At 39.8% G+C, this 24,844-nt stretch overlaps 1 protein-coding gene across 1 annotated transcript in view; it reads left to right on the plus strand.

The window, feature by feature from the left end:
• Nucleotides 1-4,788: 4,788 nt before the first annotated feature.
• MYOM1 (myomesin 1) overlaps nt 4,789-24,844 on the plus strand; it is a 72,142-nt gene continuing 52,086 nt past the window's right edge. Inside the window, exons 1-5 of the mRNA XM_065628789.1 lie at nt 4,789-4,940; nt 8,925-9,413; nt 17,623-17,760; nt 21,927-22,137; nt 22,700-22,857. Of these exons, the coding sequence (XP_065484861.1) occupies nt 8,986-9,413; nt 17,623-17,760; nt 21,927-22,137; nt 22,700-22,857 (935 nt within the window). The 5' untranslated portion in view covers nt 4,789-4,940; nt 8,925-8,985. The remainder of the gene's footprint in view (nt 4,941-8,924; nt 9,414-17,622; nt 17,761-21,926; nt 22,138-22,699; nt 22,858-24,844) is intronic.

Consider the following 24,844-nt stretch of genomic DNA (forward strand, 5'->3'; position numbering starts at 1 on the left):
GTGTGAAAAAGGCCAATGTAATTCTAAAGTTTATCAGCTGAGGTTTTTTCCCAGCAGAGACAGAAATGTGTCACAGTATGAGGATAACAGTCTCTAATGAAACTTACTCTGGAGTCTTGTGTGTGGTTCAGGCCACCCATGGTACAGCAAGATAACTTCAAGCAGGACGAGTTACAGACGGGCTTTGCTAAAGTTATGAAAAAATTATTTCCTGTCATTGCCTGCCAGCAAGCAGAAGGAAGACTGGTGTCTTTTGGTGAAGGGTTTAGAGCAGAAGCCACATGAGGAGTGGCTAAAGTCACTTGGTTTGTTCAGCCTGGAGAAGAGGAGACTGAGGGGAGACCTGATCACGGTCTACAGCTTCCTCACAAGAGGAGGAGGAGGAGCAGGCGCTGATCTCTTCTCTCTGGTGACCAAAGATAGGACCCAAGGGAATGGCAGGAAGATGTGCCAGGGGAGGTTCAGGTTGGACAGTAGGAAAAGGTTCTTCCCCCAGAGGGTGGTGGAGCACTGGAACAGGCTCCCCAGGGAGGTGTCACGGCCCCAGGCCTGACAGTGTTCAAGAAGAAACTGGACAAGGCCCTCAGACACATGGTGTGAACTGTGGGGTTGTCATATGCAGGGACAGGAGCTGGACTCAATGATCCTTGCGCATCCCTTCCAACTCAGGACATTCTATGATTCTGTGATTCTATGGAGCCATGCAGTCACCCTGACCAGAGACCTCTGTCCATGGAGGAATCAGTGCTCCACTCCAGTTAACCTGAGCACGCCCAGGCCTGTGCTGTGTCAGGCTGTGCTGCAGGTACGGCGTGGCCATCAGGTCATGTTGAGCTGCCTGCACGCATCCCTTGGCTTCAGGATGAACTTTGCCAACTAATTGCACAGAGGAGCCTGCAAGCAGCTCCCACTCAGTACCAGCAATTACCTGTGTGACCTTGCCTGTATCCAACAGTGTGGTGAGAATTTCTCATGTGAACATCCTTTCTGTTTGACAGTAGAAGTGATAAATAGAGTTGTTTTCTTGTAAGAAAAACCTATAACAGCTTGAATGACTGAAATGGGGGATCCTCTTCTCCTGACGGGGTCTGCACATGAGTCAGAGCCCTGTTTGATGCTACACCGCTTGAGGTTCCCAGCATGTAAGGTGATGTAAGATTATCTATGCTATTTTATTCTTATATTGTTAGCTCTAATACATAACATTTTGAATGCTACCTTACAGAGTTTTAATGCCTTTCTTACTGGGATCATAATTTTATATTGGATATTAGGAAAAATTTCTTCACGGAAAGGGTTGTCGAGCATTGGAACAGGCTGCCCAGGGTAGCGGCTGAATCATCATCCCTGGAGGTGTTTAAAAGACATGTAGATGAGGTCCTTAGGGTCATGGTTTAGTGACAGTGTTAGGTTAATGGTCGGACTCAATGATCTTGACAGTCTCTTCCAGACAAAATGATTCTGTGATTCTACGATGGATCAGCACCTTCCAGTGCAACACAAGCGGTCATGTTCAGCAGTCATAATGAGAAACTGCATGAGTGTTGGTTAATTTCATACCTAATTTATTTGCCGCTAGTCTTGCATGCTATTGAGGCCAAACTCTCAAGCTGCAGTAGGCAGTAGGCTGCTCCTAGTCCCTTCTGACTCCATGTGAAATATATGAACTGGGTGACGCAGAGAATAAACAGAAAGAGAGGTTGACTTTACCTGGAGATCAAGACCTTTACATGGGTGAATGTAAAGGAACACAATGTCCTCTGTCTTCAGTGGGTTATGAAGATGGCTAGTTAGGATATAACAGAGAATAGCACACCTTCCCAAAGTGATTCTTTTTCTTTTTCCTTTTCTTTTTCCTTTTCTTTTTCTTTTTCTTTCTTTTTATTTTCCTTTTCTTTTTTCTTTTTCTTTTTCTTTTACTTTTTCTTTTTCCTTTTTCTTTTTCTTTTACTTTTTCTTTTTCTTTTTTCTTTTTCTTTTTTCTTTTTCTTTTTTCTTTTTCTTTTTTCTTTTTCCTTTTCTTTTTCTTTTTTCTTTTTCCTTTTCTTTTTTCTTTTTCTTTTTCTTTTTCTTTTTCTTTTTCTTTTTCTTTTTCTTTTTCTTTTTCTTTTTCTTTTTCTTTTTCTTTTTTTTTCTTTTTTCTTTTTCTTTTTCCTTTTCTTTTTCTTTTTTCTATTTCTTTTTTCTTTTTTTCCTTTTTTTTCTTTTTCCTTTTCTTTTTCCTTTTCTTTTTTGTTTTTCCTTTTTTCTTTTTCTTTTTCTTTTTCCTTTTCTTTTTCTTTTTCTTTTTCCTTTTCTTTTTCTTTTTCTTTTTCCTTTTCTTCTTCTTTTTCTTTTTCCTTTTCTTTTTCCTTTTCTTCCTCCTCTTCCTCTTCCTCCTTCTTCTGCTTCTTCTTCTGCTTCTGCTTCTGCTTCTGCTTCAGAAAAAAAACCCCTTATTTTTGGAATCCATTCAGAAAATTGGACCCAAGTTTGAAAATAAATTCCACAAGACAACATATGCTTGAAAACTCTGTCTGACAAAAACTGTTTTGCTAGTTTTATTTAGGACTCTGCTCTAATGAAGGAGGTGGACTTGGATGCTGTGGAATTTGACCAATGCACACAGCTATAGGATGCTGTAGCTCTCAAAACTTCAACAGACAAACAGTCTAGAAAGCTATTTTTCCTGTCTGTGTCAGGTTCTAAATTAATGTTCCTGCTTTCCCATTCAGAAAAACACACTGGTCACTGGCACAATGTAATTCTAATTAGAAAAAGACAGATCTAACATTTCTAGAGACTCTCTCTCCCAGGACCAATGTGGCTAAATATTTGTGGATACACAGTGCTGCAGGAATTCTGAGACTTATAGAGCTCCAAGTGACTTGAAACATGTACTTTGATATTCAAATAGGAGTTAAGTGTTTTAAAATTATCTGTCGACATTATCCCATTTTAAAACCAGATAAAAGTGTGTAAATTTAATTGCCAAAATAATTAAAGAACCCAGAAGATTTTGCTGTCATATTCTTATCTCTATTTTATTTTCAGAATAAACAGAGTAAGCACAGAATTTGAAAACCGTATTGGACTTGGTAGTGCCATTATACACAGAAAAACACTTAAAATGTTTAGATTTTTATATCCCACCTGTGATCTATACAAATTGTATTGAAATGGGAGCAGAGAAGCAAGATGCTTCATTGTTTTAATTTCTCTACAACTCTCTCTGAAATTTTCAAAAGCTATTTGTATGTCATTAAGTCTTTTAAGATGCCAGTGCAAATGACTGATGGTGAAGGAATGGGTCGGGAGTCTATAATAGAATCCAGGAGTCCATCCACTGAGGCCCCCACCTTCTCTAATTAAAAATGTATATTATAACCCAGATTCTATAGCTTGTCGGCACCACCATTGGCACAGAATGGTGGGGAAGAAAAGTTATATTAGTGTTCCCATTTTTCATTATTTCTGTTGCAGGTTTGTCCAGTTTCCCGAGTCAAGGTACAGTTTCTATCACTGTACAGCTTCTTGTTGGTCATACTTTCTGTGCTTAGGAGCAAAGACCAGAAGTCGTTTTGGTCAACGTAGCTGAGCAATTCTTGATGTGGGAGATGGAGAAACATGTGAACTGACTCCATGGTGTAACACCAGACAGGACATAGCACCTCTCCAGGGAACAAGTAGCTCGTGGGGAGAATGAAGAGGTTTCAGATGGAATCGGAGCAGTAAGGTGAAGAAGATACTAGTCGGCCTTTGTATAGAAAAGCCTGGGACCTCCTGGCCTCTTCCAGACCTTCTGCTAGTGGTTCCACCCAAAAAGGGGAAGACCTCAGTAGAGAAGGAAGGTCTGAAAAGTTTCCAGTTGCGTTGCATAGTGAGTGCAGTGGAAAGTGGCTATTGCACAAACTGAGAGTCGAGGTTAATATTTCTGTCAATGCAAATGTGCAAAATAAAGTGAACTAATCACTTGTATTGAAAGTTAAATGTACGCTGCAGAGAAAAATCTATATTTACAATGAAGTCACAGTGTATTCCACACATGAAACTATTTCCACATGACACAAGTTGTTCTGGTTTAATATTCAGCCACACTGATTGTATATTTCTATGCCAAAATGCTGTGAGCAAAGTGAAGGAAGACAAGCCCATTTAATTATCCCTAGAGGTAATACTGTTTAATTGAGAAACAAAAGTTGGTTCTTAGAGCTGCATTGTTTATATCTATGGAGAAGCCTCATGAGGTCATGTTTTTAATTTAGTATTTTATCTTAAATGAGATGATAAAAATATACCACCTTGTCAATAGAACAAAGAAACTACATTTTTATTGAACTGTAACACATTGTATGGCTTTATAGAGTTTTGCTGCTAGCTACTGCTCTAGCTTGTCTGTCATTAAGTTGAAATATCTGCATTACATGCACTGTGGATTGGCTTTAACAACAGCAAAAAAGAAGAAAGTAACCCATAAAACATTCATATTCTTGTACCATGACAAAGGTCAATACAGGGACTGGTTCCTAGTTTCTGGTTCATGACATGATTTTTTTTTTCTCTCATAAATTTGATTTAGCTAAGGAAAAATCCTAGAAATCATTTTGAATTGGAATGCTGATTTTATAGTGAATGTAGTGAAGATACTTAAAAGGGAGAGCTCTCAGTTTGAAGCTGCTGTCATCGTGTCTTTGCACAGAGATAGCACAGGGTATCGGTGTCTGTCTCTGTCTCTCTCCCTCTTCGATGCTATATTTATCACACCCCTGGCCATAAAAGGTCTGGACTGGGGCTCTGACATTCCACTGACTGCAGGCATTATTTTTGTTCTGGAGCTTGAAGTTCAATCCTTACCCCTCGTCCTGACTACCTCTTTCTTTGCTGGCTCCATCGTTGCTGTATTTTTCTGCGATTCATCCACTTGAGAGCTATCCCAATCACTGCTGATCATTTGGGCCCTGGTAAGTGTTCCTTTATGACAGAAGATTTTATGTGTTCAATTATTTTCGATCTGAATCTGTAATGCTGAGCTGATAGTAGCTCCCTTCATTCTTCTCAGCTCAGCAGTTATTTGAGGCACTTGTGTATATGAACTGAAGACATCTGAGAGTTCAGCTGTGAAATAAAGTAGTGCAAGGGTTTGCTTATTATCAACTCAACTATCCTTGCATATTGTCACGGTACTCTCAAATGAAGCATGGTTTACTAGATACAGGAGGAATTTGTTGTGTAACCTCCTTTGGGCTTAGAGAACGTGTAAACTAAATATTTTCTAGTTGTATAGCATGTCTTGTGATCTGTAAAGCCATTGACTGAGCTGAAGGACATATTATGCTTTTTCCTGCTTACAGGAGTTTGTGGTTTTTATCTGTTTCATTATTTTCACTGATTAAAGGAGTAGATATTTAATGAATGACACAGACTGGTAAACAGCGCAACAGGTAATGCCAATAAAATAACTTCCTTTAATGTGCAGCTACATCCTATGAACAAATTCAGAACTGCCTGTCTGCTCAGCAGTCATTCTGGAAATTCAGTTCAACAGCTGCTAACATATAGCTCCAAACCCTGCATATTCGTCTAACTATGGCCACTAATATTTTTAGGCCAAGCTCTGCAGTTATGAAATCCTACACTAAAGGGGGCTGGTTAGTGGACATAAACTAAGTAGGTACAGATAGCATGGATTTTATAAAACTTAACAGATGACATTGAATTCGATAATCAGACAGTGCTCCAAATAAGAGCAAAATCCTTACAAGGTTCAGAGTTTCTTGTAATCTCCACTAGCGTCAGACTCCTATATCTGATCAGACTACTGTAACTAACCAATCCTGACCTGTGAGCAACACTTGATGTTTCAGAGGAAATATAAAACACAGCTCATAGCATGACAAAATACCTATAAAAGGAGTTTCCTCTTACATGATGTGAGTCAGAGTTGGCCTTTGATTTGAACCAGGAGAGCTGCTCCTTGCCCAGCTCCTCTCTTACTGCTGTAGTTCTTACTCCTGTTGTAGACTCCTCCTCTTACTCCTGATGACAGCGAGGGCCGCACCTTTTATGTTTGGAAGAAAAAGGTTGACTTTGTACGTTTTAAATATGCTAACTTTAAGTCCGTCCGCTGCTTGTTCTTTTTCCCTGATAAGATGTAAATGAAATGCCTCATTTAACTTCTCCTTGATGGGCAACACATGCAGTGATTTATACTTTTGGATCACCTCCCTTACTGTGAAGCTTGGAAGGTTGCGGGAATCCCTGGGCAACATGACTAAATGGCTGTTAGCGTTGTGTGTGTTGTGTCCATGACGAAACAAGCCAACGCTGCAAATAAAGCTGGTGAAGACGAAGGGAGACAACTGTAGTACTCTACAGAAGGAAAACAGGATGTTCGCGTGTTCTTTCCCCTTCAGAGTGCAAAATAAGACTCATCTGCACGTCTTAACTTCACTCAGCAGAGTTCATGATGGCTTCCAACCCTAAACCCAGCTCCGCGGAGCTGGGAGAGAAAACAATGAAGAAAAATGGAGAAGAAATCTTCTGAAACTAGGCAAATTAAGAGGAACGATGTACTACTGGGGGCCAACAAAGTGAAATAAACAAGACAAAACATTGATAGGTATTAGAAACAAGGATAATAGACAGAATAGTTGTGTTCTTTAGACTTACATGAAAAAATAGCCAGCAGGATAAATAAGGGAATTAAAGAGGAACATCAGTTTTTGCCCTAGAGAACAAAAGGCTAATGCTCTTTGCCATTCCTCCCCATTCCTCAGGTAAAAATAAGGTAAATGGATAACCTAGTCTCACTGAAGTCATAGTTTCACTGAGTTCAGGATATCAGCAATTTCTTGTACATACTTAAAGACTTCTGAATTTCTTTCTTGTTGACTTCCTGCAAACAAGTGATCTGTTATCATACAAAGGGCAGTTCCCTTGAGAGAGACCCGAAATATAAAGAGGTTGAAACATCGGGTTCTTTTTTTTTTGTAACTTGCCTTAGTCTGGGTGAGTATGTGGGCAGTTACCAAAGAGAATAGTTTGCAATTTGTTGACTTGCTCTCTGAACAAACTACTAAAGAAAAAAACAAGGACTGAAATCTAGGCAGCATAAAGACCAGGGGAAAAAAAATCTATTTTCATGAAACTGAGATTACTCTCCAGCTGTGTAAACGCATTTTATATCAGAACGTCAGGTAAGTTGTTTCATTAACATGAACAAAATCAGAAGCAGAACAAGTCTCCTATTGTGAGTTATATTAAAAAAAGAAAAAAAAACCCAACCAAATGAAAAACCAACCAACCAACCAAACCCAAAAATCCCTACCACAATAACAAACACCTTCTACTATTGTTTTGGGATCTTTAAATTCTTCTAATCACTCCCCCAATGGAGCTCATTTTTATTCATAAGCAGGCACCTCTTCAGGGACAATCCTAGCCATGTTGTAAGACTAATCACCAGTGCCAGGAGAAAGAAAGGTTTTCACAGGGATTAGCAGAGGCAAGTTTGCATGTCAGAAGAGAGCTGTTTTAATAACAGCAAAATAGAAGAATAACAAAACAAACACTGAATTACCAGCTGAAAAAAACCCAAGGGAAATCCTTTCTGCACGCAACCCTCATTCCATTTTGAGAGGGGAACTACTCCTCGCCTGATCAAATTTCCTACTCTGACTGACTGCAAGACAATCTATTGATGACTACGCAAAGAAAAACTTAGATGGAGATCTCATCTGGTGAAAGTTTATTAATGATCTTGAACATGACATTCTAGGTTAAAAAAATGTCACCTGGATGGAGGAGCATGATATTATTTTAGTCATTGCATATAGACTATATCCCTGATTACACTGTAAAATTATGATAAGCCATTTTAAACGGATATCTGGTGTCACACAATGATCAATTTCATACGTGTTTATAGAAAAAGGTGACACCCTTCTCAATCTTAATGTTTTTAATTAATTGTTAAAATATTAAAGGGAATATTAAATTCAATCTGAAAATTTTATTACAAAAATGAATGAAATGTTCATATATTTTTATTTCAGCTTGCCAAGTACTGAATAGCCTTGTTGGAATTGCTCATGCCTTTTAAAATAATTTATTACTTTATTCTCTCTTTTGCCATATAACAAAAAAATTTACACTGCCTCTGAAGAAGCTGAGCACAAAAAACGTTATTATGAGGAGCAGCTGAGGGAACTGGGGCTGTTCAGCCTGGACAAAAGGAGGATGAGGGGAGACCTTATCGCTGTCTACAGCCACCTGAAAGGAGGTTGTAGCATGGAGGGTGTTGGTCTCTTCTCCCAAGTAGCAAGCGATAGGGTGAGGGGAAATGGCCTCAAGCTGTGCCAGGGTAGGTCTAGATTGGATATTAGGAAAAACTTCTTCACGGAAAGGGTTGTCAGGCATTGGAACAGGCTGCCCAGGGAAGTGGTGGAGTCACCATCCCTGGAGGTGTTTAAAAGGTGTATAGATGAGATTCTTAGAGACATGGTTTAGTGCCAGAGTTAAGTTAGGTTATGGTTTGTCTTGATGATCCTGAGGATCTCTTCCAACTGAAATGATTCTATGATTCTATGATTAGTTGGCAGTAATGAGCGGAGAAGTTGAGCATGTAAACCTTCAGTAGTTTGCAGTAACAGGGAGGCCAGCTACAAATGGATGGACACAATAGTGCAAGATTTTCTGCTCCTGATGAATGACATATTAGTGTCTTGAAAGCTAAATACAAACCTATCTTAAAGTCTACAATGCATCATAAAAAGATAACCTGTCGTTTGTCCGTCTCAACCACGACAATAACCCTGCATTTATTGTGTTTGATTTTAGATTTTTGGAGTTTGAAGTTCTGTATTAGCTTCTATTTTCTATATTATTTGTATGCTAAATCAGGAGTTTCTTTGACATGTCTTTATATTTGATCTGTTCTTTTCCAGACACTGTCCTTCTATATTTACATTCAGAAACGTGCAGTAAAAACAAAATCAGAAGACACTCATGATGTCTTTACCTTTCTACCAAAGACACCATGAGCACTATGACCGCGCGTACCGCCATAAAGCGCTGCAGTCGACTGTAAGCCAGTACCAAAAGGAAACAAAGAGCAAATCTGCTGTCTATGCTCAAGGATCTACAGCTTACGCCAGGGGCTCAGCAGCCTATCGCCATGCATCTGCAGCAGACTTCAGCCTTGACTCTTCAGCAGCATATAGTCATGGCTCTTCAGCCTACGACCTTGAGTCAGCAGCCTACAGCTACGGATCTACAGCTTATGATCACTCTGCCGCACAAAGTAAAAGATCGGCTGCCTACAGTCTTGACTCTGAGTCCCTCAGCAAGAGCTCAGCTGCCTACAGCCATGGATCTGAATCCATCAACAAGCTGGCTGCAGCCTACAGGCTGGGATCTGAGGCCTACAGTCTCGGGTAAGTAAATCTGTCTTTGAAACAATATTCTGAAACAAAAATGTCCAACTGCCTCCCCTTGAAATCAATGGTAACACTCTCCTCCTCTTCCACAGAAATTGTCTCTATAACTTGGTGTCGATGTATTTTCTAGGCTTTGTGGTTTCCTTTGGCTTTGGCAATGGGAAGGACTGTGGTCACCTTAGTTTGTTGGACTAATTCATGTGTGATGGTTGGATCGGCATAAGAAGAGCACTGGCAATGCTGATGTGGCTGAATGATGAGATATTCATGTTTCAAACTGGTCAGGCATGAGCCACCTCTCCTTTGAAGTTGGTTTAGCCGTATTAGCACAACTGAATTTAATATGCAGTGTTGAGATAGCTTTTGGTTTGAGTCTGGTTCTTTTCTGACTGGGTTGGAGGAGTATAAGAACTTGGAGCCATTCATGCAAGCTTGAGCTGACATGTCCATATATCATTAAACAGTTGTTCTTTGGCCTAATGGTTTCACTTTTATGCTGAGTGTTTCAAGAAGTTGAAATTTTCACACTGTATCGTGGTTGAGGTGCACTATTTTGAAGGTAGGAATACCCTTAAGTGTTTATCTTGCACTAGAAGAGCAACTATGCTTAGCTGCCATGTTTTTTGTCTGATTAAGATAATAAATATTGCTCAAGCAATTACATTAGCAGAATATTTTAGATATCATAGCATAACATTATTTACATGTATCTCAGACATTTACAGAAATGAGGGGAATATTAAAGTAAGATTAGAGCAGCTGTTAGCAGTAGAGAAAATGATCAACAAATTATAACCCAAAACATCTGCTTGCTGATATATTAATATCAATGTAGAGCATTATTAGCAGAACTGATCAAGTCGTGTCCATTAGAAAATTGAGATTTTGAAAACGGAATATCCTCCAAGGATTGTGGATGAAGCTGAAATTTTTGCCAAAATCACTGAGGGAAAGACTACCTGTACTGCAGTAAACAATACCTTGTGATTAGAGCCTACACTTGACTTTCAAGAAGTTCAGGGTCTAATCTCTATTTACCAGGGTCTGTTCAGGAATTTGAACCTCAGGCTGTTAGAGCCCAGATGAATGACTTGAATACTTCACTGTCTTGGGCCGGGTAATATCCGTTCTTTGCTGTTGAAAAAAGTTCACTTGTTTCAAATAATTAACCACTGAGTGCAGCAGAGAGAAGCTAATTTGTAACCTGTTGATGAAGGGAAGCAAACTGGAGATACTGGGGCTGAGGGTTATGTTTCCAGAGAGAGCTAGGTAGGGGAAGATATTCCAAATGTCTGCAGTGAGACAGCTGTGCCTACGTGCTGTTGCTGACCCTAACCCAAAGCCCCCTTCTTCTTATAAAAATGTAGAATTTCCATGAGAAATGGAACCATGACTTGAAGTTGCAAAAAATGGTTTTAAAAAAACCTGCTTCTGAGTCCTGTTTACTCTGGTTTGTCAGATGAGTTTCTTCTGAAACTTGTGTATTCTCACCAAGAGCTCCTCTACCATCAGCAAAGTAATAGTAAAGGAAATGGAAATGCTTAATTGGGAGACAACCTAAAGCATTTCCAGGTTCCCTGAGGTTTTGTTTGAGATAATAGCTTTTGTATATTTGGTGATACTTCCAAGCTGCTCTGTAGTACAAGAGTTGCCAACAAGTTGATGTACTATCCTGGCAATTAGACACAAGAATGTCTTAGCTGTAATTTCTTTTTTAATGTGATCCTGTCCTTGTGTTGGATGTTTCAGAAATTCTGTGCTGCTATGTAATACTAGGACTCAGGAGATTAGAGCTACGTCTCTTGCACAAAACTTCATTAAAACATGAGACAGTAGAGTTCTGAATTATGACCTCAGTATTTAACATACTTTTATGGTTAATACAGCCTCTCTGTTGGTATTTGTTTGGTTTTTGCAGCCCCTTTTGCTGCAATTTGCAAGAGGTAAAACAGAACAAATAATGAGACTATTTGGTTAGATGTAGTGCCAATTTAAAATAATTCTTTCCAAGTTTGCACTGTCTTCCCCAGATAGCCCAGAACACTTCAAGCAATAATGTAGAGACAAAAAGTGTTACTAAAATAAATTGAGTAAATAAAAGACTTTCTGATTTCATCTGTATGAAAGGAACGATGTAGGGAAAAAAAAAAAAAAAAAAGTCTTAAAAAACTTTCAATTTCAAAAAGTAGAAAAGGCCCTGAATTGAAATGTATCTAAATGATCTACAACTGCGGTGGTTGCTTTAAACCTGAATGCACACATTAATCCAAATCCAGATAAAATTCTTCAGCTAACAATTGATTATTGCATATCACTGGATTTTAATATCAAATCTACATTTATGTATAATGGATATAGATTTGTGGATGAACCCTTTTAAGTCCAAGAAGAAAAGTAATACTACTAAAATCCTAAACTTTTATTCCAGTCACTTCTTATTTTTACCTGAAATAACTTCTGCTAAACTTTAGTATACCTGCATAGCTTAAGTCTCATCCTTTTCTGTAGACACCATACAGAGGAGAGTGTTCACAAAGCGACAGTGTTGACATGCAGTTACTGCTATGTGAGGAATTCGTCATGGGAAAGCTGTGGAGAAGGACTAGGGACAAGTGAACCTGCAAGACCTTGACCTGAACCAAATTTTCTGACACTAGAGCCTTGCTCAAGTGGAAAACATGCCCAGAGCAGAGACATAAACAGCTTGAAGGAGATGTAACTTGCTTTTTGAGAGGACAAAAATGGCTCCCTTTGCAAGTGGGATGTCCCTTCCCCACGTTTCAAGCCTTCTTCACACCATGACAGCTTGAAGAAGTGAAAGGGGAGAAATAAAAACTGGCAAAACCAAGAGCAAGTAAAGAAGCCTGCAGCTTTGCTGAGTACAGTTTACCAAAGCTGCAAAGCTCTGGGCTCCTAAAAGAAAGCAATTGTCACCGTGTACAGGTTGCCACCTCACACCTCCCCCTCCGTACCAGCTCATGGGGCCACATCTACCTGAATGTGGCTTCTTTGGCCTCCGCAGAGCCGGGAGAAGCGGGGTGTGCTCGTTCCTCAAAGAGTGGGCAGGGTCCGTACAGGCAAGGTGAGGCAGCTCTCTCCCAAAATCAGTTGTTTTGGCCACCCGTCCTCTTCCCTGCCCTGTCCTTGGGGACTGCTGATGTGGGCAAGTTGGATCCTGTGGGAGAACTTTCTTCACATGGCATTGCTCCTTCGTCCATGTGCTTCTGAGAAGCTTTGAGTCACGTCTGCCCAAGCTGCTTATAGCACTACAGGCCTGTCAAATGGGACCGATGGATTAAACCCGCTTACCTCTTTTTTTTGGAAGCTCAGTCATTTGCCTTTGCTCAAACTTGCTTGTCCCTGTGTTATTTTCCTGGACAGCAGCATCAGATAATCCCATTGTGTCACTCACAGGTTGTTGGCCACCGAATGAGCCAGAGACTTGCTTAGAGAGAAAACAGAAGCTACTGGTGTGGCTCAGGCATTTGTATATATTTCGCAGGTCAAGCAAAATAGCAAAGAAGACATGGCATAACTCAGGTGAACCAGGCAAACAGAGGGGAGAGGCCTTACTACCTTGCAATTAATTACACTGCCAGACAGTAAGAGTGAATGCTCTTCTGAACAATATTGTAACCAGGATCAGGACAGGGCTGAGTAAATAATACACTTTAAGAAACATGAGAAGACCATGATCTTGGCACTGCTTATCCTTTGGTTTTTTATACGTGAGGGTTAAGAAGGTGACTTCCAAACGTCATAGCCAAGCATGGAAATTGTTTTAATGAGACTTGCTATGTGGAAACAATTCCCCCTTAAAAAAACTTGTTGTGGAAGCTCTGTTAGGGAACAGTGTGATTATTGCCAGCAATATTACCTGGACCTGTGACAAATCTGTCAGCAACTTAAAATGAATATAGTCACCAGAGCGCGCCTCTTGTCTTTAGAAAGTGGCTCTAAAGAGCTCTCTTCTGAAAATCGTTTTTTTTTCTTTTTCCCCCTCTCCTGTAACTGGGTTTGTCAACCACTCTCTCCTCTTTACGATGAGTAAATTCAAACATTGCATATTAGGAAAGAAGCTGGTGCTGGAAAGGGAGCTTGGAAAATGCCTCTTGGCTAATGGAGCTCCTCCAGCAGATACAGTTGGCACAGCTATTGTGTATAACAAATGCATCCCTTCCTGCTGTTGGAATAAAGTGAGAGTGTCAACATATTGAAGTACATTTCTATCTCAGAAAAACAATCAAAACAAAACCTCTAATTGGGAGTTTCAGTGGCCCTGCACGATGTTTTTGTATTTAGTTCCTCTGTTGGGCTAGAGGGAAAAGCTACTAATGGCAATCAGTTTTTTACATCTCTGCAGGGCAATATCTGTGCCTTTAGCATTTACAGTCACACAACTTCCAATTCAGTGACTCTACCAAGAAACTAGGAAAATGCTGGCACTGATATCTTAACATGCTGAAAACCATCAAGAAATGAGGACAGTAGTCTTGGGTCACCAACCTTGATAAGGCAGTACAGATAGTATCTGACCTGAAAAAAAACATACATATGCTAGCTGGGCATATCAAATGAGACTGAAAGCTGTTAAAAGGTCATGATACTGTTCCTCCCTGTGAAACTAGAGAGCACTGATACCCTGCTCCTTCTCCTCTGGGGAGATTCTGTTCCACATATCAGGTAAAAGGTTGGAACATTTTAAAATAAAGGGCAAGATTGTAGAATCTGGTTCAAGAAAGCAGAGTCCTCCTTCGGGCTACCTAAATAATGGTTATGGGCGGGGTTTGGGTTTTGTGTTGGAGAGGAAGAAATAGTAATAACAAAGAGGAAAACAGGGAAATAAACCATGACAGAAATAGTGACTAGTTTGTTTTCCCATGCAAAGATCTTCATTTGAAAATGCATTCCTACTAGGCTCCTCACAGCTCTGTCTGAACAAAAGCAGACAATAGGAGGATTTGGAAAAGAGAAACATTTCCACTGCTTAAAACTTATTCATCTCAGCTCTTGGTTTATGCAGTGCAATTCTAAAAAGAGATTCTGGAGTTACTCTGGTTACCTCTCTGAAAACACCAACTGGATGCCCTGATGTGGTTGTGATGCAATTCGAAATTTCAGAACAGCTGTGAGGGAAAGTGAAAATAAAACAAAGTATGTTGTGTCAGTATGTTAATCCAAGGTATGCTCATAGCTGAAGTACTAAGTGCAGTTCTTCTCATCTTAAAAAGTACAGTCTGAAACTAGAGAAGGGTCAGAGATCAACAAGGAGGGTAGTGGGAGGTGTGGAATACCTTCCGCCTAGAGAAGGTAAGACACTGAGGCTCTTACCTTGGGAAGGAGGTAAATGTGAGCATCTAATGTTAATGTATAAAACAGAGAAAGACATGCAGAGAGTGAACAAGGACCAATTTTTCACTATTTCTCATGCAGAGCAACCTGTAAGCACAAAAGACGTTATAAAGTTGCAGATTAAAACAGGTTCAAAAGAAAGTGCCATATTCATACATAAATAAATTGTAAGCTTGCTGCTACAGCCAGGATACAACCTCTGGCTCAGGATGTACCCAGGCGTTTGCTTGAAACCAAAAAGGATTTATCAGGGGAAACATTTGTCTACATAAGCTTTCTTTTTACCTTCTCTTAATCATTGCTGAAAGAGGAAACTGGTCTAAAAGCACCATTGGCGTTATTCAGTGAAACACTTCTCACTGGGGCTCTGCTTGGTCTGTTCAAGTTTTTGGAAGAGAAAACAACTGAAGTAAATTGGTTTGAGTGTTGTGTTAGCAACCTGAGAACAGCAGACAATTACAGGATCCACTTAGATCAAATTATTCATCTCACAGTTATCATCTCTGCTTTGGATAGCTGAGAGCTCCCTCCTCTGTACCACTATGAAGTATCAGGACTCAACCCTTACTCTTAGAAGGCAGCACGACTCTCATTGCAGCTGCCCTTTCCAGAAAAGGGACAGAGGAAAAGACATCTAGAAAGGTGCTTTTCTGGTCATGATCACATACATGCAAGGGCCAGCCAAAGCATGCAATAACATGAAGGATCCAGTTTGCCTTTAATGTTTCTCACCATTTATTTGACAACAATGCGTTTGTAGTTGACTGTAGCGATTGCACCACATCATTGCCCAACCCAGCGGCGAGGCCATTGCATACTCTGCTTCACTCCATCTCTTCCTTTTAATTTCACTCTGCCTGGGCTCTTTCCAAGTGTTTTCTGCTGGGATTTCTGTCCCTAAAGCTGGATCTGCCTCCCTTGGATTCCCTCCCTGTCTGCCTTGGGCAGTGCCTGGCATCAGACCCTGGAGCAGAGAGTTTCTCTCTCCCATAGACTCAGTCTGTGCCTTGGCTGACCCAGCGGTGCCTGCCGTGGTAAAACCTCAGCCCCAGTCCTGCAGTGTGGACACTTTTGTTTGCATGGAAACCAGGGTACAAGGTGAGGAGGAAGGAAGGAGAACCAGTGCAGGTTTGCTTTTACCACCTGTAATGAGTTTCTCTTGGCCATGGTGTTGTAGGCTTGGTGACACTGGCTACAAAGTGGGCACCTGGGGGGCACAGAGGAGAGGATTGCCTCACCACGATGCCAGGCAAGCCAAATACAGTTGAGTCTGATGAGATGGGCACTAAACAGAAAGGAAGGGAAACTCTTACTGACTATGCTGGGAATAGTAGGGCAAAGAGATGAGAACTGGAAAGCAGGTGCAGGAGGGGATATTAGGATCAGGCAAGGAACTAGAAGGAGGAGGAGAAGAGATGACAGTAAGAAAGCCATTAAGAGAGCTAGAGAATGGGAGACTGATTTAACAGGCGCTGGGGAGGGAGAGAACTCAGTCTGAGCAAAGAGACGGGCACAAAGAAACGAAGGAAGGAAGGAAAGATGGGAGAATGAAACCAAACCTGTGTGATCTCACACACACAGTCTCACACAGATAGATTATTAACATGTATTTTGGAAATTAAGCACTCTCCCTGGTATGATTTGTGTTGATGGTGCCTCTGGAGCTTGGTACTTTGGCAGAGTTGCAGCCTAAGGAAAACATTAGCCCAAGTATATATCTGCAAACTTATATTACATGTCTAATGATCTCAGGGGCTCAGCACTAGCATGAGTTTTGATTATATGTGTACAGCACTCTGCAAACAGATACCAGATTAAGGTACCCAGGGAAGCAGGTTAGCTATGTTAGTGGCACATGCCTGGGCTAATGAGCCTTGCTGGGAAACCGCATGTCTTAATTCTGCTCCTGTACCTGTGCACACAAGCAGTAAGCTTATGCTGTGTAGACAAGTCTCCAGACCAGATGCAGACTCACGTATGATTTCCCTTGGCGATGTTGAGACAGAGATTAATAGACACTTTGGAGATTTATAAAAGTCTGACAGCTAATTAGGATATTCCACAGAGCTGGGAGTTATAAATGTGTTGCATTGGGAAAGGAGGATGGAGGCATTTGGAGCTTTGTTAACACCATTTGCAACCACATTAAAAATGAACCCAAAATGACTGCCTCAAATATGCTTCACACTTTTCAGAATCCCTCCCAGGCTGGCTGGGAAAGGAAGCGTTCAATTTGGTTTTCTCTTCTTTCTTTCCACCCATTCTCCATCTATCTGTGCTATGATAAACAGCGTTACTTCACTCAGCTCTCGGTTTTCAACGGGTTGGAATGGTATGGGGGAGCAGTGGGAATGGCAACGCTGGTTACTGAGCAACACAATTTCTGTAGAGACTGAAAGGTTTTGTTGCTCTGAATATATTTGCACATCAACATTTCGTTTGGGGATCCAACAACTTCAGGACTGTAAATTTTGGAAAAGTAGAGGTTATGGATTCAGATACAACCTTTAGAATTACTCAGTGGTCTCTGACTTCAGGATCTACCAAAACTGGGTATACAAACTCTCCAAGTCACAAACCAAGGAGCTATTAAATGTGCATTGCTACCAGGTGTATTGTTTATTCTCTCTATTTAGATTTAATATCAAGGGGAATCAGTGTTGTATTTGTAATGTCAAGGTGTTAAAAGTGCATTTAGTCATGTGTTTAACAACTCTGAGACCATGACTATTAAAAATGAAATTTTCTTGCTTATCAAACAACAGACAGCAAAAAAAGTTAGTACTTTAATCTTATTTTGAAGTGTTTCTTAACAGCTTCTTTTTTGAATTTAACAATATTATTTTTATTTTAGACTGAAAGATTCCAATTTAATGATTGAAGATCAGTCCTATAAGATGAGTCCCAAAGCAAAGAGAGCAAAACAGAATTTGGTATCTGAGGACAAAGAGAATGAAGCCATAGACTACTCAGTGCCCATATTCACAGGACGGTATGTTCATTTCCCTTTTGTTCAGTATGTTATTTCTGACATTTTATTAACCAATTATGAAGTAACAAGTCTATTAACCTTTTTTTACACTCCTGGATTTCAACATGATTGTTTACACTTCACATGAGTGATAATAAGACAAAGATAAGTCAACTGTCTGGCAGAAAACCAGGCACTGAGCATCCAGAGCCAGGACAAACAAAGCTAGGTCTCTGGACTTTGTTTTGAACACGTTGTCAGGGCCACTTTCTATGAAATTAAGATATTATTATAACCTGGTTTACTGGGAACTGGACAAGCATGTTGTCAACATTATTCAGCTTATTCTTTCATTTTGAAGACTTGTTCTGTAATTCAAAGTCTCCTACTAAGCATTAAACATAGAAACAATGAAATGATGTGCTAATATTTTGTCCTAGCACAGGGAAAACCTGGAGTTAAACCAAATACTTTCTTAAGTCACCATAATGATTCATACTGATCTCACGTGTTGGTGGTATTTATTGCATGGTTACTACTGATGTAATAGGTCTTACTGCAGCAGTGTCCTCGCTAAAGCTGAACGTGAACTTTATGTGGAAGCCAGAACCGACATGAGCAAGGAGGGTCCTCTGCCCTTTTTGGGGTATGGCATACTGGTTTTATTAGGAGTCTCCGACAGTTCGAGCATAGTCACTTATTCAGATTAATACGTACTGGGGTGTGCCCTGGAAAACGGGTTCTTGATTGGAGGCCAGGAGTTGAACAGAAACCTTCCTTCAACTTGTGTTTCTTCTGCACTGCACTGTTTTTCATGGGACACTTCCAACCTGTGTCTGCAACTCAGTGCTTTTCTGTCTACTGCTTAATCAACACCTGAAGTCACTTCTTTATGTCCAAACTCGTGCTCTCACATGAAACTGAGTTCCATCTTGTCAGTGGGAGATGTTATTGCTTTGGCCTTTTGTACGTTTGTGATGCTTTTGTGATGAGACCAGCAGTTTTGGTTTTTATTACCTGCCTCCCACTACCCCTGAGTAATTTTTTTCTCATCCCTTGTACATTTCTTTGTTAGATTCACTGCTCTTTGATCCAACCAACATTGAGAAGCACACACCATTGCATTTTAAAATAATTTCTTCAGAGTTTCAGCTATATCTTCTGTGACAGAAATACGTAAATATGTCTCACACAAAACTTGAGGTAACATATTCTCAAGGCTTCTCATTACATTTGCACTTCACCCAGTTCTTCACCCACTTCTTACGTAGCAATAGATTTGCAGGTCACCATTATTTGTCTCCTGTTCCCTCAAACACAAATATACTCCCTTTATATTGTGTTTAGAGTATACAAAAGTAAAATTTATAGTGTTTTTCAATAGCTGAAAATCATGACTGATGGCTAGTACTCCTGGATGATGATCTTAGCTTTTTTACAGGCTCCTGTGATCTTAACACATCATGTTAACATCTTAACAAATCTTAGCAAATAATAGGGGTTTTTTCTTTTCTTTTCTTTTTTTTTTTTTTTTTGTAAAATGAATACAGTAATATCTAATTCAATGTGATGGTGTGTAGCTTCATTTATTTGTGTCTGTGCAATACTTTAGGATCCTACATTAAAAGATATTGTTGGATACTTACACCATTGTCACTATTCTTCTGTTGTTAGCATCAACCTTACTTTTTGCATATGGCAACTCAGGAAGCTGTGTGTGCTTTTGTGCCTCTGAAATGACCCAAATACCTTTTTAAGTAGTTACAAAAAAAAAAAAAAAAAGGCCATATGATGTTCGTTAGGGTGCCCAACTCAACATGGTATTAAATGGTTGGAGTATCTATTTTGGTTTTTTTTTTTTTCTGTTGACGTCATGTTCATGACCGTTTGCCAAGACTGTGGAAGTTGCATGCCACATTCCTGTCAGATATTTATTTTTGTTTGAAAGATAACAGCTGAAGCCCATTGAACCACGTGCACGTTATATGTCATTCCCAAATTCCCCTGTGAAATTGATGTATTGTTTCCCATGGGCAGATAGCTTTTACAAGGAATAGTTATTTATAAAGGTCAGATCCCTGTGGGTTCATCAGAGCTCTTGCTCTTGCCCATGCTGCTGGATGACCTTCAGCACCCTGTCACCGTTTCCATTATTTGGTTCTATTTTGGAGTCCTCAGGTTCTGCTGTAAAAAATTCCCTCACTCAGGTTATTCACTTCATGACCATTCTTAAACACCTAGCCTAAACCTTGCAAGATAAAATTAAGGACAGCCAGCCAGTATTCTAGATAATAAAACACCCAGAGCTTGATTTAATGTCATAGGTGCTAAAGAAACTGGACGAGTCTCACAGAACTATTTGCAACCACTGATCAACACATGCCAATGGACTGCAGATGGCAGATATCCTTTAAATAATAGTTTCTGTGTGCTCTTTGGGGTTTGATCACTTTGTTTCTGTTCGAAAAGTGTTTTCTACTGAAACCTCTGAGACTTGACTGCAGAATCAATTTTTAAATGATACTGCTTCTGATGCATTCATCATTTCAGGGAACATGTTTCGCTTTGATCTGGGGAGATTACAACAGGAAGAAATGATTAGCAAATCTAAATATTTAATACTGTTGATCAAAATCATCTGGGGACCGCTACTGCAGATGACTAGGCTGAGTCCTGTATTAGTCTGAGGATATTCAGCAGCTCCCAGAAGATGCTTTATACCTTGAGGAGTGAGTTCACACTGTGCGGTAATTAAGGAGGAAATCATGTCAGCTTGCCTTTGAAGGAAAATGCCACTGATTTGTTTAAACTGAATGTAGATTACTACATTCATATTCATTAAACTGAGTTTTCAAAATTGTCTCTAGAAATCTCTGGCATATCTCTGTATCTTCAGATGATATTTATGGGGGAAGCTGATGTGCCTAAATGAATGGAATCAGTCATCTCACTGATACTTTTAAGGATCTTTCTGTTAAAGCAGCCTGAAACACAAAAAGTCCAAGGCAGAGTTTGAACATATGAGGGAGATCAAAGCTCTATGTTGTTAAGTAAGTTTTTTAGTCTTTTGAGCAATTTTTATGCACCATTCAGTTTACAGCACTTTCCATTCCTTGGTTGTCTTGCTTCTCACTGAGCTGACTCCACAGCCGAAAAATAAGGGGCCGGATAGTTAATTAAGGGCTTGAATCCAAATTTTCTTGAATGTTGAGATGTGCTATTAAGTGCATAATCTTAGCAATCTTAAAGAAAACAGAAAAAAAAATCATTCTAATCATTTTGCTTTGTAGCAGTAGTAGTGTTTTATGATAAAATAGAGAGGCTGTGCTTGAGTGCATTCTGGAATTAAACAGAGGCTGCTTTCTCTAGAGTACTTGCAAGATGGCACTTAATGAGAACTTAAACAGATGCTCTTTTCAGTGTGCCATCTAATGTCACCCTAAAGTAGCTAAACTCAGCAGAAGTTTATTAATGCTTCTCCTTACATCAAGGAGCTCTTACTATATATGCATTACTACAGCAGCTGTAATGTCCTGGCAGTGCCAAAACAACAGAGTACTTCCACATGTGCATATGCAAATAGGACTGGACCCATTGAGAGTAATCGTTCTTTGCATCCCACTTCTGTAGAAATCCCAAGGAGAGTGATTCAAGAAAATCCTTAATAATCTTCTTGAAAATATTTGGAAGAACAGTCACCCTACAAACATTGCAGGGTTGAATTTTCTATGAATAAAGAGAACTTTTGTGATATACGGTAATGAGCTTTTTTGTATAAATTACAAAGGATGGCATTGTTATACAACTACAATTATCTTCTGCCCCTTTGGTAGTGTTACTATAAGTGCTGCATCTCTAAGTCAATAACTGAAGATCAGTGAGTATGCCTTACACTAATCTTTATAGAGATGGATATATAAAACCGCAGCAAGATAATGCTTAAACTGAAAATGTGTATGGCGTAGTTACACAGAGAGGCACTGAAAACAGCCATGAATTCAGACAGTGAACTAGTCGTTCCGCAGTACCCTTCCCTGTTTCTTCTTTAAATGCATTTGAGACTGTAATGGCAGAAATCCATTTTCAAAGGCTGTTGGCCACTGTACTTGGCTAATTGACAGAAGGTATAAATGGATCATGTTCTCAGCATTTTCCAATGGGATTCTGCTTTTTAAAAATTCTTTCAGAGAAGTGAGTATCAGTGGCATCACAGACACAGAAGAAGAAAGGATTAAAGAAAGTGCTGCATATGTTGCCAAGCGGAACCTTTTTGCCGCAGGGGAAGGAGTCAGTGTCAGCAAAGTGGCCAAGTCAACTTCTGCAGAGGAACACCACGAAAAAAAATCAAGGAAAGTAGCAATCCGGGAGTCTGCCGAGCGCGTGGCCCTGAAGAAAACGGTAAAAGAGTAGAAATGAACACATAGGCTGTAAACAACATGGGTCTTTTTTTGTTTGGTGTTTGTAACATGCCTAGCACAATTACGGTGGTAAAAACCAAAAGCTCTGTGGATAACCAGCCAGTTGAAACAGTTACCCTGGGAGGATGAAAGATCCCATCAGCAGGAAGGGTTCGAGAGCAGGTCTGTCAGAGGTGATCTAGGTGCATAGTTTTGCATTAGAGCAAAGGTACAGAAGACATCTGAGTTTCAGACCTATTTCACCTTTCAGTCTGTATTTTAAAAAAATAATTAAATGTGCAGGATTATTTTACTTAGAATAGTTTTAAGGAAAAAAAAAAAGACCATAAAACTCAGTAAAATCAGATCTAGATATTTTGGAAGGAGAACTTCTTGAAGCATTGTTTTCTGTGCCCAAGTGAAATAAATACATTAAGTATGTCTATCTGGATTTTAAAATAAAAATTGTGTATCTTTTTACTGGTCTTTAAAAATGTTTTTTTGCATATTAATAGTTTGCATTTATAACTTCTGGAGTTTATAATCAAATGTTTCTTTTCCAGCTAGAAGAGACTCAGGCATTCCACAAAAAGTTGAATCAAGATAAACTTTTACATGCTCCTGAGTTTGTTATCGAGCCTCGTTCTCACACTATCTGGGAAAAGCAGAATGTCAAATTTCATTGTTCCGTGGCTGGCTGGCCAGCACCCCGTGTTACGTGGTAAGTTTGTATTTCACTGAAAATCACCACATAACCAATATCTGAAATCATCTCAGTGAATGTGGTGTTTTTTCAGGAACAATACAGGTTTGATAAAAAATGATCAGGTACAGAGGCCTGTCAAACACCTTTCAAGTCACTTTGTACAAAAAGAAAGCAAAATATTAAAAGCAAAAATAATTCTTTGTGTAACAACAATAAGAATACATAGATTTTTTTCTCCTTTCACAGAGATATCCAACACATTCTTCTGTCTCCTGATAAAAGAAAAATAGCAGCTTAATTTATTGTCAGTACTATCCTTAAAAGAATGTTTTCCAAAGACTTCTGTTTAGTCTACAAATGCCATTAATGTCCCTGTAGCATTAACATGTGCTTTGTTTAAGAACTGACTGATTGGCTGCTGAGCAGTTATAGTGCTGAATCTCCATGAAACTGAAATCTCGTGATGTAGGGTGTTCATAGCAGACACATCATAATTACTTGAAGTCAACAACTGCAGACAGATCCAGGAGCATCCAAATCTTCTGAAACCTTTAGAGTCTATTGGAAGCTTTCTATTCACTTGAATGGTCTTAGGGCAAAATCTTTACTGTAAGAATATCAAAATACATTCTTAGTCATAGCTAAAGGTCTAATTTGACTCTTGGTTAAAGTTTACCCTGACTGGAATTGAATTTAGCTTAGTTAGAAGTGACTTGTGAAGCTTTACTGTCTCACCATCTCCTGAGCTGAGCTTTCTTATCTGTTTCGTGTTACACAGACACCTTCAAGTTGTTAAGATAAAAGGTAATAATATTTTTTCAAATATAAAATGAGATTTGATGCTTATTATTTAATTTAAAAGATACTTCTAGAATGTGTATATAAAATGTATGAATGTGTCTATAAAATGAACAAAAAATAAGCTTGTGTTCAGCATTAAGCACTAATTAGGAATAAATCCTATGGAGATTCTATTTGTGGAGATAACAGAAAATATCTATTATATCAGGATGTTAAGTAATATTCATACTTTGCTTTATGGACTCTGTGTTTATTTCAGCCTTAAAAACCTTGATCTCAGGGCTTGATTAAAATTGCTACTAAGATGTACATTAGGTATCAGAATAAGTTGGGGAATTACCTGTTGGAGAGCAGTGTAGGGGAAAGGGACCTGGGGGTCCTGGTGGACAGCAGGATGACCATGAGCCAGCACTGTGCCCTTGTGGCCAAGAAGGCCAATGGCATCCTGGGGTGTATTAGAAGGGGGATGGTTAGTAGGTCGAGAGAGGTTCTTCTTCCCCTCTACTCTGCCCTGGTGAGACCTCATCTGGAATATTGTGTCCAGTTCTGGGCCCCTCAGTTCAAGAAGGACAGGGAGCTGCTGGAGAGAGTCCAGCGCAGGGCAACGAAGATGATGAAGGGAGTGGAGCATCTCCCTTATGAGGAAAAGCTGAGGGAGCTGGGTCTCTTTAGCTTGGAGAAGAGGAGACTGAGGGGTGACCTCATTAATGTTTATGAATATGTAAAGGGTGAGTGTCACGAGGATGGAGCCAGGCTCTTCTCAGTGACAACCAGTGATAGGACAAGGGGCAATGGGTGCAAACTGAAACACAGGAGGTTCCACTTAAATATGAGAAGAAACTTCTTCACGATGAGGGTGCCAGAACACTGGAACAGGCTGCCCAGGGAGGTTGTGGAGTCTCCTTCTCTGGAGATATTCAAACCCCGCCTGGACGCCTTCCTGTGTAACCTCACCTAGGTGTTCCTGCTCTGGCAGGGGGATTGGAATAGATGATCTTTCGAGGTCCCTTCCAATCCCTAACATTCTGTGATTTTGTGATTCTGTGATTAATAGGCCAGAGCTGATGCCCACAAAATCACTTAGTCTCTGTCCTTGGACAATGACAACTGGTAGCCAGGCTCTGCACAGATACATGTTCCCCATTGTGTAAGCGCTGCGAGTGACTTGTTTTGACATTCCTCCTAGAGAGGATTCCAGACA

The sequence above is a fragment of the Caloenas nicobarica genome, chromosome 2 (assembly GCF_036013445.1).
Source record: "Caloenas nicobarica isolate bCalNic1 chromosome 2, bCalNic1.hap1, whole genome shotgun sequence".
NCBI lineage: Eukaryota > Metazoa > Chordata > Aves > Columbiformes > Columbidae > Caloenas > Caloenas nicobarica.